This window comes from Dermacentor andersoni, chromosome 8 (assembly GCF_023375885.2).
Source record: "Dermacentor andersoni chromosome 8, qqDerAnde1_hic_scaffold, whole genome shotgun sequence".
Lineage (NCBI taxonomy): Eukaryota > Metazoa > Arthropoda > Arachnida > Ixodida > Ixodidae > Dermacentor > Dermacentor andersoni.
Window position 1 is genome coordinate 133,500,001 of NC_092821.1, and position 15,989 is coordinate 133,515,989.

The 15,989-nt window shown below is 44.4% G+C and overlaps 2 protein-coding genes across 2 annotated transcripts; both read left to right on the forward strand.

Annotated features, from left to right (window-relative positions):
* The first annotated feature begins 1,775 nt into the window (after window positions 1-1,775).
* Window positions 1,776-7,716, forward strand: LOC126526032 (uncharacterized). The gene is made up of 5 exons (XM_050174033.2): window positions 1,776-1,989; window positions 4,516-4,678; window positions 5,194-5,306; window positions 6,771-6,915; window positions 7,705-7,716. The coding sequence occupies exons 1-5, from the start codon at window positions 1,826-1,828 to the stop codon at window positions 7,714-7,716; spliced, it is 597 nt and encodes a 198-aa protein (XP_050029990.2). The 5' UTR covers window positions 1,776-1,825.
* A 1,551-nt stretch (window positions 7,717-9,267) lies between these two features.
* LOC129383352 (uncharacterized) lies at window positions 9,268-13,696 on the forward strand. Its single transcript, XM_055067810.2, has 3 exons — window positions 9,268-9,436; window positions 10,637-10,762; window positions 13,426-13,696. Exons 1-3 carry the CDS (start codon window positions 9,335-9,337, stop codon window positions 13,630-13,632), a joined length of 435 nt encoding a protein of 144 aa, XP_054923785.1. The 5' UTR covers window positions 9,268-9,334; the 3' UTR covers window positions 13,633-13,696.
* Window positions 13,697-15,989: the final 2,293 nt, after the last annotated feature.

The following is a 15,989-nucleotide window of genomic DNA, read 5'->3' on the forward strand; positions in this document are numbered from 1 at the left end:
CAGAAGCAGAAAGCAGAAGCAGAAAGCAGAAGCACAAATGTTTTGTTATGTTCACCCACTCCTTTCTGTAATGCCTTCGGGCCCTGAAAGTATCTTAAATAAATAAAATAAATAAATAAAAAGTGCCTGACAGGGCCCCGCCCCCTGCAAGCACGTTCAGCACGTGGCAGCCGGGAACAACGCCATTTTACAATAGAAGCACCTTATAATCTAACGAGATCATGTTAAATATATGCTAAAGACAAAGATTATATAGCACCTTGCAATAGAACTTACACTCAACAAATCTAATAGTTTACGTTAAGCTGCAAGCACTGTTTAACACTGTGTCTGTACTCTGAAAAAAGTACGCTCATAAATGTTGTTTAGAATATGTTTGTTATTGTTAAGAAACAGTGTTAACTGAAATTGAGTTGTTTGCTACGGTGATGCCTTTCACATTCGGTGTTGTGCGAGAGACGTAATTGAAATTTTAGTTAATATGTAGTTCGTAACTAGATAGGAAATGTATAATTTTATTATTAACTGCCTGATAGGACTGTGTTGCATCGCTTTAGGCTAATGACTCCTTTATAGTTGTTGTGCCTTAGGGAATTGAAACGTGAAGCCTCACTTCTAGTATACGGCATATGGACGAAAACTCTTATTGGACTGCTTTTCTACAGGATAGACAGTTTAACAATAACGTTGGCAGAAAGTGAAGACATCACATCACCAAAAGCGACAGCACCAAAAGTGACTCCATTCCTTATTCTGGAGTCACCGTTTCGACTGGGTGGTGTTAACTGATGCTATATTTATCTCCGATCAATTTCGCTAAATTAAATACTGGCGAGTTTCCATACTAATTATTATCTGCGTTACATGTTACGTAATACTTCCCCCCACTTCGGCTGTTCTTACTAAACTATGTTGCATGACCACGTGTTAATTTTAGTTATGACGCTATATTAACACAATACCAAATGAGCCACCGTAGCGCATATTTAAGAGGAAGCTTTAGCTCGGCCCCAACTTCGACGCCGCCTATTCAAAGACATGTGAAACGCAGAAATGCTTTTCTGAGATAACCTCTGGGCAGATTTTAACGGAATTTGCGGTATTTGAGAGAAAAAGTGTAACACTAGTGACTGTAGGAAGCGTAATATTGATTTAGGGCTTGGAATGTTTACAAAGATATTGATATCATTGTGTGCGTCAAAAGAATGGATGCCTGAAGTTCACAAATACTTCCCTCTGCATCAAAGACTGGTACCGGCGTTCTGTAAACTGCATCCATCAGAACGACCAAAGGGGCCAAATTTTATTTATTAAATAGTAACTTACCTGAATTTGTTGCAATGTTTACGAAGGTCTTCCGAAAGGGCTACTCAGATATTAGTGGTGGACTTGAGAACCACGTATAATACATTAAAATTGCTTGCTTTAGATTTGCTATTAGATGCAATTTACAGAATTGCGATATCGTTTTTCATTGCTGGGTTGCAGAAGTGTAAAGTTCATAGTTTCGTTTTCGGGAAATGTGCTATTTTTGTCAATTCATATAGCAGAAACAATGGCTTAAATAAAATAAATCCGCTTCCAACAATAACTAGATTTTAAGTTCTTTTTCCTATATGTACAACGAACCTCATCACATTTGGTGCAGTGGTTGCCGAGAAAAAGGATTTCTCCCCCCCCCCCCCCCCCCCCCCCCCCCGCCGCGCCGGAGCTAAAGCTTGCTCTCAAGGTTTCATTCTGAATTCTGATAGTGTTACAAAAATCCGCAGAAATCAAATGGCAGCGGCTGCTGTGCACGATTGGATCCACGCTCAACTCGTCAGACATGTTCCCGGATGATGGATTGTGCGATTACATGTTCTACGACTCTGTCTACAAGAGAGGCCCCGCGCAGTTTGAACCCAACAACGTGGAGGCCGCCTTGAGCATCTTTTTGGGCGAACGTCCGAATATGCACGACACCAAGTTCGGCATCGGCTTCGCGCACAAGTGAGCAGACCTTTTCTTCCGTTGGTAATAATTCAGTCGACTGAAGTACGAACTGTGTTAAAATCCTTCTGACTTTGTATAATTTTAAACGATTTCCGATAGGCGTGCTTGGTCTTTCAAACCAGACCGTAATCGCGGTTCTGAACGTCGTCGAGTGCTCCCATTTCATAAACTGCCCATTTTGTCATCTCTGATTGGCTTGCAAAGCTGCTACGCCCTCGCTGAATGGTTCAAAATGCCAACATGGCGAATCTAATGAATAGCGGTAGAACAAGGAGCTTCGACTAGAGCCAACGTTTCGGCAGGGGCACTTGTTCTCCGAGCCCTGACGAATACAAGTCGTTAAAGAAGTGTTTGCTCTAGCGCCATTCATTGTTACATCTCTTCTCATCACCCGATGCCTCGATATTTATGTAAACTTCTGCGTTGTTGGAACGCAGCGGAATGTTACAACACTGCGCAGCTGGATTACTTTCAGAATACCGCACTATTTTCGACACAGGCATATCTTCATCCTTTACTTGGTCGAGTCACTCGGGAGATTTTCCTATCTTTTAGCATTGTTTATTCGAGATTGTCAGCGTTAAAGTTTTTCTTTTTGTCTGTGTTGAACCATATCTATGGTATACTATGGCAATATTTTGCATTTCACTTGTGCGCTTTTCGTGTTTAGCTTTGTGCATGGCCAACATTGCGTGGTTATGTTACGCGAAACACCTGTACCGCAGCATGAACCAAGATGTAGGAATAAAAGATGGATAAATGTAAAATAAAGGAATCATCCTGCCTTGTATTTTCGCTGAGGGCATTGCCTTCTTTCAGTTCTTTTCAACAATACACCACCTGCCCCATCATTAACTGAAGTGTGCCCTTGCAGTTCTTTAAGTAATAGCGTGCGAGCATCGACCCCACGGTGGGTCAGTGACCTTGCAACTGCGAGGCGCGGCGGGATCGACGACAGTATGTGCAAGCATGCGAGAGGATTTCCACTTTTATGTATTTTATTGCTTTTTTCCCTTCAGGAGTGCCCCTTGCCGTTACAAGGCAGCAGACATGCCTTGCGGTCGACGCTGACATGCTATCAATAAAACATTGTAACGGCGTGCATTATTGCAAAGTGTATTAATGCCTATGTCATTCTTTGCATTGTCAGACCAGTTTTCTTTCCTTCTACATACTACCTAGCTATCCCACCAAACATTTGGGCTCACCACGCTGTGTGCCTTCCATGCTGTGCCTAATGAGATTATAGAACGAGTTTCGTCTATACAGCACCCGCAAAGGTGTGGCTAGCACAATCCTATTTCATAACTGAGAGTAGTGGTGCACCAGCTGACTGGAGTCAGTGCTCACGGACGCCGTTGGCTAGTAAAATAGGGGTCACAATAATTCGTTAACAGTAGACTGCAGGCAAACTGTTCAATGTCGAAAGGGAGTTTAAGAAGCCCTTCCATGGGTGTTGTGGTATTTACTGAATACTGGTTGACTGGATGCGTTGACGTGAGCAGCCGCGTTGGTTACGTCATCGTGTGGCCCAGAGTTTAACTACAGAAGACTTGGAGAAGATGCAATGTTGCAGTGTCCAACTTGTAGGGAATGCTGCAGCGTCCCCGTCTTAGGGCGTGCTGCACCATTCTCACGCGGTGCCCACAACGATGTACCAGTATTAAGTGGCTTGTGCACCTCCGGGTAGCGTGAGATTGGTGACGGTGGCTTGAGATGGCGGCCAGCTGTTATGCTTGTTAGCGACAGCGTTGCACTCATTTGTTTTGTTATGGAAGTTTTAATGAATCTTCCTTTTTTGCGTGTACACGTGACTGATTTCCGTCCTACTTGAATCAAGAGCAGGTAGCCGCAAGGCCAAATCCGCAGCAGTGGCACCCAACGTGGTGCCCGAACCCACCACTCTGAAACGAAAGGTCTCGCGCTCTACCGACTGAGCTAACCGCGACAAACTACAGCCGAATTAGTGATGCGTAGTTTTCGAATCAGGTATGTTGCCTTGAACCACTGCTTTAACAAAGGTACACTCGTCTTCGTCAAGGCAGCAACTTCTTTCCTTAGCACGCGGTTTTACGTATGGACGCGTAGCTCACTCTCCCTTACACTTCATGGGGGCGGATGAAGTTAACATTAGAACATATACTTAGGCACTGGCGTGACATGTTACCTTTATTATTTCCTTTCGACGGGAACACCTATGCCAAACAAAAACGTTTCTAACGCGTCGTGGTTGGACAAGGCGCCACATGGTGTCGCCACTAACGTTGTCACGTCTGTGGTAACCTAGTATTACATGAAAAGTAGTAGTTTGTACGGACAAACTAAAATTCCATAGTGACACAGTTGTGGGCGCCCTGGCTCGAAGCAACGACATTGCCACGAATGTTGGAGAAGTGTTCAGAATGCACAAAATGCAGAGAAATAGAGCTATAACTCTTTTGTTCACCAAAGTGTTAGACAAGGGTGAACATGCGGAGTTTCAATGGTGTTTTGAACTTTACGACAAACCTTGACATCATGTAGGTACAGGCACGAGCTGAAGTTACAACTCTCCGCGAATGGTGAAGCCACGCCGCTCATGCTGCAGTACTTCTGGGACCGAAATATTTGCGACTTTGGCATCCTGGACACTCCGACAAATGGTCTCGACGAAACTTCCTTGGAAGAAATGTTAGAAAGCCTCAAGGTGCGCATGTCCTTGTCAACAATATCTTTTTTTATTCTCCAACAGACCAGCATAAAACGCATACAATCATAATGTCTGCCAAATATTGTAGCACTTATCTATTGTACGACTTATATCGTGATAATATGTATAATATACAAGGCCTACCATTTTCGTATAGCGCTGTACCAACAACGCGTTGTTTTTAGTTTATATTTTTCAAGCAATTTTACTTCGCCTAAAAGCTTGCAGTATGTACAATATGTTGTTTATATTCCAGTCGTGCATATCTCTGCATTCCGGTTGAAAGCTTAACTGGAATTTATGCTTTGAATCCAGTATTCTTCGTATTTTGTGGTGGTTGTTTTTTATATTCAGGTGAACCTTAACGAACCCCAGATTGTCGTAATTATTTTGGAGGCTCCCATAACGGTGTGCCTATAAAGAGTCATTGTTTTAGAGAGAATGACGCTCACATTTAGTTAATTTCGCCGATTGGGGATGGCTAACATGTCGCGTCTTCATTTTCATCACAGATGCTACACGACTTCTCAATAAGCCAGAGATCTCAGGGCAAAAGCTGCCACATTGTTTTTGCCGGGCCAGCTGCGGACACAAGCTTGGAAAACATCTACTTCGAAAAATTTTCGTAAGTATCGTGACAACTGGGCCCCGACGTGAAATACCTAAGACGCGAGCCTATGGAAATTTGTGATCGCGTTTAACTATGTTCGAGGTAATGATAGTATGCAGCTAAACCTCCAAGAAATTATTCTAGGGGTCTTTAGCGACGTGATTGAGCACGCAGTCGGTGCTACTGATTAACTCTAACTCACTGGTTTCTTTAAAATGTTATGAGAAATTAACCTTCTTGATTAAGAGTGCGAATAGTGTTCCTACGGAGTATAACATGCGCTGACACTTCAAGCGGTTTCCTTTGTCAGGAATTCCTCATCTTCTTATTCTACAAGAACGTTGGTAAAGCTGGTGCGAAATCCGTAGAAAAAGCAGTTGACGCAAGTTAGCAGTTGGCAGTTTTGAGAATGTCAGCATTGTAACAATAGTTATAATTTGTTAGTCGTGAAAACCCATTAATTTTTTAAGAAGCAACCGAAACTATTTTCTTATACATTTGTTTGCAGCAACCTGAGCATGCGCTGGGAAAATATATCACGGTGGTGAAGCGGTTTTGTAGTTCTCCTGCTGACCACGGTATCGCGGGTGTGACTCCCAGTCGTGGCGGCTTCGTCCTGATGGCTACAGAACGTTAAAACGCCTTTGTACCACAATTTTGGGTGTACATGTGAAAGTACCCCAGCTGGATGAAATGATTGCCTCGCCCCCTCAACCCGTTATTTTAACGCGACAGCGTTAAGGGTTCCGGGACGAAGAAAATCCTGTGTCGGTGGCGGCGTTGTCAGAGTTGTTCATTAGCGAAAATTTCCTTGTATATTTAGGTGTATGTATATGCCAAGGCTTGATATTTGACCTGCGGTATATGCGGGTTGTATTACCACACCATTATATCACTGAAGTTGCTCATACCTTATGTTACGTTCTCGACAAAGTTATTTCTCATCATTTTGAGAATGACAGCCCTCAAACAAATGTCACGAAACAAAACACTGACAGCGCATGCCTTTTATGGTAAATCGTCTAATGCACAAATATTAAAAGTTCAAAACAATAACATAAATCTGAAAGCGATGTAATTTTCTTGGCGCCGCTGTGCACTACGTCCGCGATCGGCCCACGCAAGGGGCCGCGTTTCTACCAGAAATCTCGCCTTCGGTCATAGCGTTCGCTGCCACTGTTTCCCGGAAAACTCTACGGTTACATAAGCTGCAGTTGCCGGGAAGCGTGAGTAGCCGTCAGGGGTACTTTAATGCTATTGCGTTCCACTCTTTAAGGCGAAGCTTAAGCGTCCTCCAAATGTTTTTCCATGACCTTTCTCATAGTCGCTCTACTGCTTTGTCGGGTACCAGAACGAACGAATTCGCGAGTCACGTACTCGGAGGCCGACTTAACAACCAATGAGTGCTGCTGTGACATCCACGTGGTTTCCCACGTCTCTTCCGTTCATATTCATAAGCGTCCCCGCATGCGCGAGCAGGAAGATCTTCACGCCGGACGTTGTCGTCATCCTGAGCCACTACGGCCAGGGTGACAACACGTTGCAGTACTGCCACGTCATGCCGCCAACGGTGCTGACGAGGCCTCCAGCACTCGGTACCAGTCGCGGCTACAAAGAAGATCTGGTGAGAAATAGTCATTTCGTTCAGTACAATACATTATTCACAGATGCAATATTAATAGACAATCGCTGGAAGGCGACGCCAATAAAAGAACGGGCTGGACGTCCTAGCAAAAAACACTTAGGATTAAGTGGTAATGTAAAGTTGGTGGCAACCCAAGAAATGCATTGTCAAATGCACCGCTTCCCAACTCAAAAAAATTTATGTATGCGCCAGTCAATTACGTTTGTGCGTTTCCATATCACCAAGGCGCAGGGCAACTTCTTTCAATACCGGCGTATATCGTGAATTACACTCTAAAAAAAGTTTACGCCCTTTGGGTTGTATTTTGTACCCAAACGATAATCTTCATCTGTCTTGCCCGCATTTCTTTTCTTTAACGCTGCGAGCCCGGTACTTCCTAGTCACGAACGGCTTGCGCGTTATACGTGTGACACAGCATTCTCAACAGGAAAGTAACGAGGGCCGAGTTTTAAAGAAAGGAAACCCAAGCAAGGCAGATGACGATTATTGTTGTGAGGCAAATATGTGTATACCCCAAAGGGTGCAACCATTTTAAGAGCGTACGTTTTGGAGCGCGGAAGCACATAAAGAAACTTTATTATGGGCTCGTCGGCGGAGCTCGTATGAAATCTTTACGTGTGCACCGACTTTGTGGCAATCAGTGTTGCGCACATAACATTATCGGAACTCATAAAGCGACATGAAATCTCTATAAGGATGTTAGGGGCAAGCTTGGAATACATATTCAACAATAAGCTTATCGAATTCTTTAAACGTCTATTCGTGCAGTGTTCTCAGTAAATTGAGTGACATCGGAACGATTTAAGACCAAAAGATTAGTTGTTCCAAAGCAAAACGCTAGAAAATGTGACACCGAGTTTCTTGCAATTATAGAGGGCTCTAGGAAGGTAGCAGTTTGGACGTTGCTATAATGCTTTGCGTAATTATTACAATCCAAGCTATGATGCCACCGAAGCTATGAATTCATACCTCATTATTATGAAAGTGCCTATGATGACCACCTTTGGGACAACATGGTGGCACAACACTTATGTGTTTATGGTAGAGGAATGAAAATTGAGTGATATGAATGCTGTTAGGCGCGAAAAGTGCGACGTTTTCTTTTGTAATTGCCGAAGTTTTTTTACATACGCCTTGTACGTGCATACGATGACAGACAAAGCTGTGAACAGCAAGCGTTTGCTCGTGATTGCACATTTACCCTTCGTGTGCCCTTCAAAAAGTCAACAGTCTTGTGTCGTTTGGCGGCCGATTACAACTAGTAACTCATGTTGTCATAACTCTCTCCTTTTCCTTCTCTTTCATGAGAACGGCAGTTACGAACATATATTATTATGATAGAGTGGTTATCCTAAACAGCCGTCTGCTAGCATCGTGGATATAGATCGGATTATTTTACGGCTCGCTGTAAGCTGTAATAGAGTTCGATTACATAGCCAAGACAAGCTTTTTTTGTTATTTGCGAAGGCTGCGCTATCTGGACGCAGAAATAGGTACCCTTCTAGCATTGTTCTAGGTGCAGGCAATTGAGCAACTTTCTTCACATGAAGCTTTCCTACTCACATCTCTTGCTGGAAGGCCGGGCTAATACTGATTTCCGATATTGGCCTTAATGAGACGAACATGGCGTTTGGGCCGGGACTTAATTGCAGTTCTTGAGCTGGATTACTCGAAGAGGCGAACAAAGCATGTACAAAAACCTGATAACTGACAAATTAACAACGCTTCACTAATTGTCTATAAAATTAGTCATATTGGGTTATGAATTGCGAATGAGTGATTCGAACCGGTGAGTTCACAAGGCGTTGAGCACATAGAAGATGCCTCTATGTCGTCTCCCAATCCGCAGTGTTATCCGATCAATCATGAGTCAATAAATTAATCAACTAAGTCTATAGCAGTGAAGGGTCTTCTTTTATTTATTGAAAAAAAAAAGAATACGATTGTCGCGTATATGCTGAAATTAGCAGGGTAGATAATGTTCCATGTCAGAAATACTTGGCATGAGCATAACAAAGAGTAGAATTGCAAACAAAGCAGCGCTTCACCGGAAGGAGGAGATTTCAAGTGATGTAATGTTGTGGAACAAGGGATGTTTTAAGCTTAAGCCAGACTTTCGAGAAGACCCGTTTTCGTTTATGGACACAACTGGCTCTGACGAAGACAACGTTCTTTGTGCAAACGTGGCTTCCCATTTGTCAGATTGTTCGATGATCCAGCGCCGATCCCGGAGTTGAATGGTGTCATCTACCACGGGCAGTACGTAATAGTTCTGGTAAGAATTGATAGTCAAGTTATCTGATGTAGAGCGTATCACCCCACGCAGCGCACGGCGGCAGATACCATCAGCAGACTGACTGCACGAGGTGTGAACACATCGTGGGCGCTTTCGGTCACCATGAAGGGCCGATGGACGGTCCTCAAAGCCGGGCAACCGCCAAACTTCCTCTCCCTGTGCGAGCACGACCCGGGGGCTGAATCCTTCGGAAGCTACGCGGATGTGAGTTCTTCATTGGACGCTTGCATGTTGCTCGTCACATTCAAGCCAATGTCTTTGGGCTTATAGCACAGCCAGGCGTCGTAGCGACAAGCACGCGATGAGTCGGACCAACATTATGAACGTTTCTTAGCCACTGGTGCAAGCATTTAGCTGGTAATACGGTAATGGTGATATTGAGCTTCTCTCTTACGCACCGCAGCAGTGGCACCGTAATTGGAATGCGTGGCTTCGAAAGCACGTGCTTTCTGATGCAACACCTACGCAGGTGTTGCTTTCCTACGTGTTCTTCTTTCTTTCTTCTATGCGGGAAGCAGAGTGACGAAGGAAAAGAAGAAAGTTTATAAGCGGATTTGCTATTTCTCTGCTGTAGTTGGGCATGTAAACTATTTACCAAATATTTCTGCCACCCCATCCTTTCCTAGCTGAGTCACATTGCCATACTGAAGCAGCGTTTTCCCCTTGCGCCTCTTGAACTCTTTCCTCAAGCTATGCTGTACTTTGATGAAGGCTTCGCGTGATGTTATTTGTACTGCAGTCATGATTACCCTACACTGTGTCCTTAATGTTCAAACTTCACTGTTTTCCGTTGTATTTTCGCACTATCCCAATTGCATTCTGTGTACTTCTGTGCTTTTCGACCGTATGACAGCATAGTACAAACAATATTGTACAATGATTACGCAGATAAACAAACTCGCCGTTTTATTCTTCGAGATCACAGACATTCCACGTCCCTTTGAAGTGTCCTTTATGATGTCCACCATGGTGTACTATTTGGTTGTGTGTGCTTATGTGTGTGGGGGGGGGGGGATATGTACGTGCGTTTGAGTGTATGTGCGTGTAAATTTAGCTCTCTGAAAATTTCCTTATTTGTCGTTTGCGCAATTCTAATTCCTTTTTTGAATACTTGTTTTGTTCTTTTTGCCCACGCTGTGCCTACTCATTAGCACATCGAGTTCGGCCCATCCCCCTCATTTGTCTTAGTGACGTGTAAAGGACACAACATCCTCAACAAGACAACAGGTCTCCGATAAAGCAGGTCTCTGCTTTTAGAGAACGTCCTAGCTGCCGTAATTCAACGCAAGAAAGCTGCAGGGTGCTAGCATGACACTTGTTTCTTTACCGCTTGCACAAAGCCATATTTTTTGCAGGTGCCCGAACGCGGTATGTAACTATTCTTTTCCACACTCCTCTCATCAGGTGTGCGATGATCCGGACTTCGACCACGATTTCTACTACAACTCAACAGTTTATGGATCACTGTTTCGCAGCCTATCGAATGGGCAGATGTTCTCTTTCGACAACGAGTGGACGCTTCTAGAAAAGGTAGGACAGCAACGCTGCTTCCCAGTTTGACTGGCGATAGTAGCTTAGAGTTAATTGAAACAGTTGAAATCTAAACTCGCTCTTCTCGAGAAAGTGGTTTGCTGAGCAGTATATGCCTACACCTTTGAATGCGGCACATGACGCCATGACGCAAGCAAAAATGCCTGACACCCTCTTTTCGGTGGTCGTCCAACCGGCGCTGCATAACAGAATGAGCATGGTAATTTTGAAATATTGAATCGCTCCAGAAACGTAATTATCAATCAGAAATGTGACTGATGTATGACCAAGATACATACAAGAACACCTCAGACTAATTCTTGCTGTTTAGTTTTCAAACTCTAGGTTCCCGAGCAGTTATTAATTTGATTGTTTTACCAACTAAAATGATACTTTTTCGGCATGTCCGTCCGTACTTAAGCGCTTTCGTGCAAACTTCGGCCACACGCCACATTGTGCTCGGCATGTGTCTCAATACACAACTCTGGCCACTGGGTATGTTCCCGAACAGACAACTTACTGCTGCCTGCTGTCTGGCCTACCAGACAACCTCCATTACTGTAGACATAGTATACAAGTTGCCCCATAAGACAAATTCGGCACTGGTTACATATGTGCAACTGGATATGCGCCACTAAGTGAGTGCCTATTTTTTACTCATTCATTCATTTTATTCACCAGATAGCACCTGCTGAATCTACCTGGGCTAAAATCTGAATAGACAGTTTGACAAAGGCACAGACAGGTAACCACGACAAAGCAGGCAGCGCAACTAAGGAAGAAGCAAGTGCAAACAGAAGCCGATACAGTAATGCAAATGTGCTGCTAACAGTGGAATCAACAATAAGAAATCGAATAAAACGAGAATTACATGAAACACTGAAGCACAGACACGAATATAAGCGACATACGTCAAATGACTATCACAGCATTTTCACAAGAAGTGATCGCAATTGATGATTAGACGTGTACTGTGTTGGGTTTTACTTATTTAGGATTGAACGTCGATTGTGCTGTATCATTTGTAGTTTGTAATGTGTACGAAAACATGATATGCACCAGACATACGTGCTGCGCGTACTTATAACAGGCCTAATTCTTGACCGAACCCTCAGATGTTCCACAGTGACATAAGGAGTATGAAACCCGAAGTATATTTAAACAAAGTGTCGTACTACTGTGGTGCAACTCGTCCACACTCTTCTCTAGACAAGCGTCACGCATCGTCTTCGTCATCGTGGAACTATGTACATCTCATATAAACTTATTGAAGGTTCAAGAAGAGGGAGAAAGGCGGGGAGGAAGCTCGCCGTCTTCCGTCGCGCGCAAGGCTCTGAGGGAGGGTAGGGAGGGAGACCTTTGTCTCTTCCGTGGTGCATGCTTCTTATCCTGCACGTATGAAGCGATTAGGCCAGAAAAACTCCCATTATTTAATGAAAATCATCCTCATCGCCATCATCATCAATATCGTCAGCTTATTTCGGTTCACAGTACAACGATCGTCTCCCAGGATCTCCAATCGCCCCAGCCTTGTGTTAGCTGAAACCATTTTATGCCTGCAAAGTTCACGACACCAACTTGTTTCCGGTCATTCCCCACTGGGCGTTCATCGCTTGGCACCTATTCTATAATTTTAACATACCATCTTTTATCTGCACTGCGCATTACATGTCATGCCCAACTCAGTTTCCACGATTACAAAGAAGGCGCCAAATAAAACAACAGACGAAGGAAGGAGACACGAGACACGACAGACACACAGAGCCACAGACACAGAGACGCGTGTCTCGTGTCTCCTTCCTTCGTCTGTTGTTTTATTTGGCGCCTTCTTTGTAATCATGCATAACATACTCGCCCACCAGCACGTGCTCGATTTCCACCACTTAACTGTCAACTAGAATATCGGCCACCCCCATTTGTTCCCTAATCCACTGCGCTGACTTCCTGTCTCTTAACGTTAGGCCCATCATTTTTCGTTGTATAGATCGTCGCGCGGTGTTTAACGTTTTATCGTGATTTTTTAAACTCCAAGTTTCTGTCCCATATGTTAGCACCGGTAGAATGCAATGATAGAACACATTTATTTTCAAGGTTAGCGGGAAGCTGCCGGTCATTGTTTGTAATGCCTGCCGAATGCATTCCAACCATTGTTTTCTACTGGGCATTTTGTCTTCATGATAAGAGTTCCCTGTAACTAATCGCCCCAAATAAAAGCAGTCATGAAGATATTCTAGGGCCTGACTGCAATCAAGAATTCTCGGTCGCTCACAAGGCTATTGAATATTACGTCTTCATGGACTGCTCTTAAAGCCTTTTGGATAAGATCCTCGATCATTTGTTGCGAGTCATCTCAATCACTGCTGAACATGACATGCCACCTGAAAATCGCGGGCTGCTGTGATGGCATGGTGTCCTGCATAGCATACTACTACAGAGTGCCTAATGTATTTCTTGTGGCTGTTTTTGCTTGAACGTTCTGTGTCTCATGAACCGTTCCGCGCGCTAACTTTTGACACAGTCCGGGAAGACAATATAAAATATAAGGGGTATAACTAAGTGTGCCAAAGCAGATGTGCTCGCACTTCATGGGCATATTATACAAACATCTAAATACATTAAAAAAAGTAAATTGAATATTCATTGTCATTGAACATTTGCTGCAGCTATGCAGGCTGAAGGCGCAATACTTGTCAGTTACCTTTGGCATCGCTGCGTTCGACGTCGACTACGATGACTTCCTCGGCATTTGTTCGTCGACGAACTATTTCGGGGAGTTCTCGAGGATCTGCACCTTGAAAGACTTGGTGGACTTCTTCGAGGAGAAATTCAACGACCCATCGGCGATGGACGACTGCCTGTCACTGGACTAGTACACCTATAGTTGGACCAGCATTGGTCCTCCATCACCTCTTCGATCAGATATCGAAATGTCAATAAATAATTGCTGCTCCCTTATCCGGAAAGGAGCTGCTAGCTTAAGTATTCTCATTTCTCAAGGAACATCCAAGGGTTATAGTTATAGTTATAGAAACTAGGGTTATAGTAGTTTTTCTTCTGGGAGGGGGGGGGGGGGGCTATTTTTACGGTCGCCAGTATTTTTCTTTTTTGTACAATTTAAAATGTTCTGACCTTTGTTTACCGAAAAAAAAAATGACAAGCCGGAAATGTCATGTTGGTACTCGTGGCCCCGGGTATATCGCGCGTGACCTCTTTCTCTTACCTGCTGTGCCCGCCGGCAAAAGTTACGGGACTCGGGACTTCATAGGTGCGCCTATTACCGCTGATATGTATGAAATGTGTGCAGAATCATTGAGGTGAAAATGTTATAAATACACTGCACATCCGTGTAATTCCTATGCCATGACACCGTACTGTATGTATATATGTATATATATATATATATATATATATATATATATATATATATATATATATATATATATATGTATAGAATGATAAGAAAGGGGGTTAGCCGAGGGGCCCGATTTTTATTAGTCATATCAAAAGAAGCCAACAAACACTGACACCAAGGACAACACAGGGGAAATTACTTGCGTTTAATAAACGAAATAAAGAAACGATAAATTAATGGGTATGAAAGTGGATGAAAAAACAACTTGCCGCAGCTGGGCAAGGATCCCACAACCTTCGCATTTCGCGGGCGATGCTTTACCCATTGAGCTACCGCGGCGCCGTTTCCCCATCCACTTTCTTGGGTATTTAAGTTTCCAAGTAGAACTCTGTCGACATATCAATGCGTTCGAGGCAACGTATATAGTTGGTTAATTTTTTAAATTTTGTTATCTTAATGCTGTACATTTGCCCTCCCCCTCTCCCTCACCCCCAAGGCAAGTGATATGCCTGAGGCAGCATGCCCCGCCAGATATCGCGCAGCGGTGTAACTTCTTGAAGCGCCGCGAAATATCAAGAAGAACCACGTTTATCAGCGAAACAAATTTGGCGAGTTATGTAGTTAGAGTTTCTGACGATGAGATTGCTAAGATTAGTTTTGACTTCATGTTCGTTTGTTTGCGGTACGTTACAAGTCCTTCAGGAATCCTTGGACCAGCAAGGGTTAAGCGAAGGAAGAGTTGGGGTGAGGGGAATGTAGCGGCACTGTCTGCAGTACTGGAGCATCGCGGTAATGCATACGGGTTCTGTCGGTGGCGCCATCTGGGTTGGACAGCTCTTCCCTTGGTGCCTGGCCGGACAGATCTCCGTCGACAGCGTTTAACGCATTCATTACTACGAGGAGAGTCATGTCCAGGCAGGTGTATATGTCAACCTGCTTCTAGTTCAACCGCAAACAACGGCGCCGTTGCAAGAAATAAATGCGAAGCCCACCGCCGCCATGTATCTGCTCCTTGGGGGCCATGCTTTGTGTAGCTGCACGCCTTTCACATATAACACGAATATCCCTAATATAGCTCCCTCGCTATGCTCGCTGCGAATTTCGCCGCACGCGAAATATTTATTGGATGGCCGTTTGCGCCTAGTACGAGTAATGGTCACCATCAGTGTATATTATGGTCCCTGCAGGACGAAGGCCTCTCCCTGCGATCTGCAATTACCCCTGTGCTGCGCCAACCGATTCCAACTAGCGCTCGCGAATTTCGTAATTTCATCAGCCCATCTAGTCTTCTGCCCTCCTCGACTGCGCTTCCCTTCTCTTGGGCCCCATCCTGTAACCCTAATGGTGCGCCGGCTATCTAACCTACGCGTTGCGTGACCTGCCCAGCTCCATTTCTTTCTCTTAACGTCAATTAGGATATCGGCTATCTCTGTACGAGAAATGGGTAATAGGAAACAAAAGTGTGTCGGAAGGGGAAGGCGTGGTGCAAGGAGCAGGATCTGCAACCAGTGTAAAAGCGTGGACTTTTTTCTGGAAAACGTCAGGCGGGACTCCAGGGCTGTGCATCGGTCCTTTAGACCGCCCGTCAGAACTCACCGTTTGGGCAAGCTGGTGTGGTTCCATCTTAACCAAAAGGTGCGCGAAAAAGACGTAGACGAGAAAGAGAAACGAGAAACGCGGGCGCTAGTCGCAACTAACGGTTTATTTCCAAATAGTTGCGAATAGCGCGCGCGTTTGTCGTTTCTCTTTCTCGTCTACGTGTTCTTTAGCGCACCTTTTGTTTAGTATAGACCACCCGCCGGTCGTGTACCCTCCTCGTAGCTCGGTACGTGTCTTTCTGGCGAAGGTGTGGTGTGTTCTCCACACCAGCTCCTG

Bases quoted from the DNA above. Each gene is read 5' to 3' on its own strand.
- LOC126526032 (XM_050174033.2), top strand. From the start codon at position 1,826: ATGTTCCCGGATGATGGATTGTGCGATTACATGTTCTACGACTCTGTC. The intron at 1,990-4,515 runs GTGAGCAGACCT...GACATCATGTAG, and splicing joins GGCATCGGCTTCGCGCACAA to GTACAGGCACGAGCTGAAGT. The intron at 4,679-5,193 runs GTGCGCATGTCC...TTTTCATCACAG, and splicing joins AAATGTTAGAAAGCCTCAAG to ATGCTACACGACTTCTCAAT.
- LOC129383352 (XM_055067810.2), top strand. From the start codon at position 9,335: ATGAAGGGCCGATGGACGGTCCTCAAAGCCGGGCAACCGCCAAACTTC. The intron at 9,437-10,636 runs GTGAGTTCTTCA...TCCTCTCATCAG, and splicing joins CCTTCGGAAGCTACGCGGAT to GTGTGCGATGATCCGGACTT. The intron at 10,763-13,425 runs GTAGGACAGCAA...CATTTGCTGCAG, and splicing joins AGTGGACGCTTCTAGAAAAG to CTATGCAGGCTGAAGGCGCA.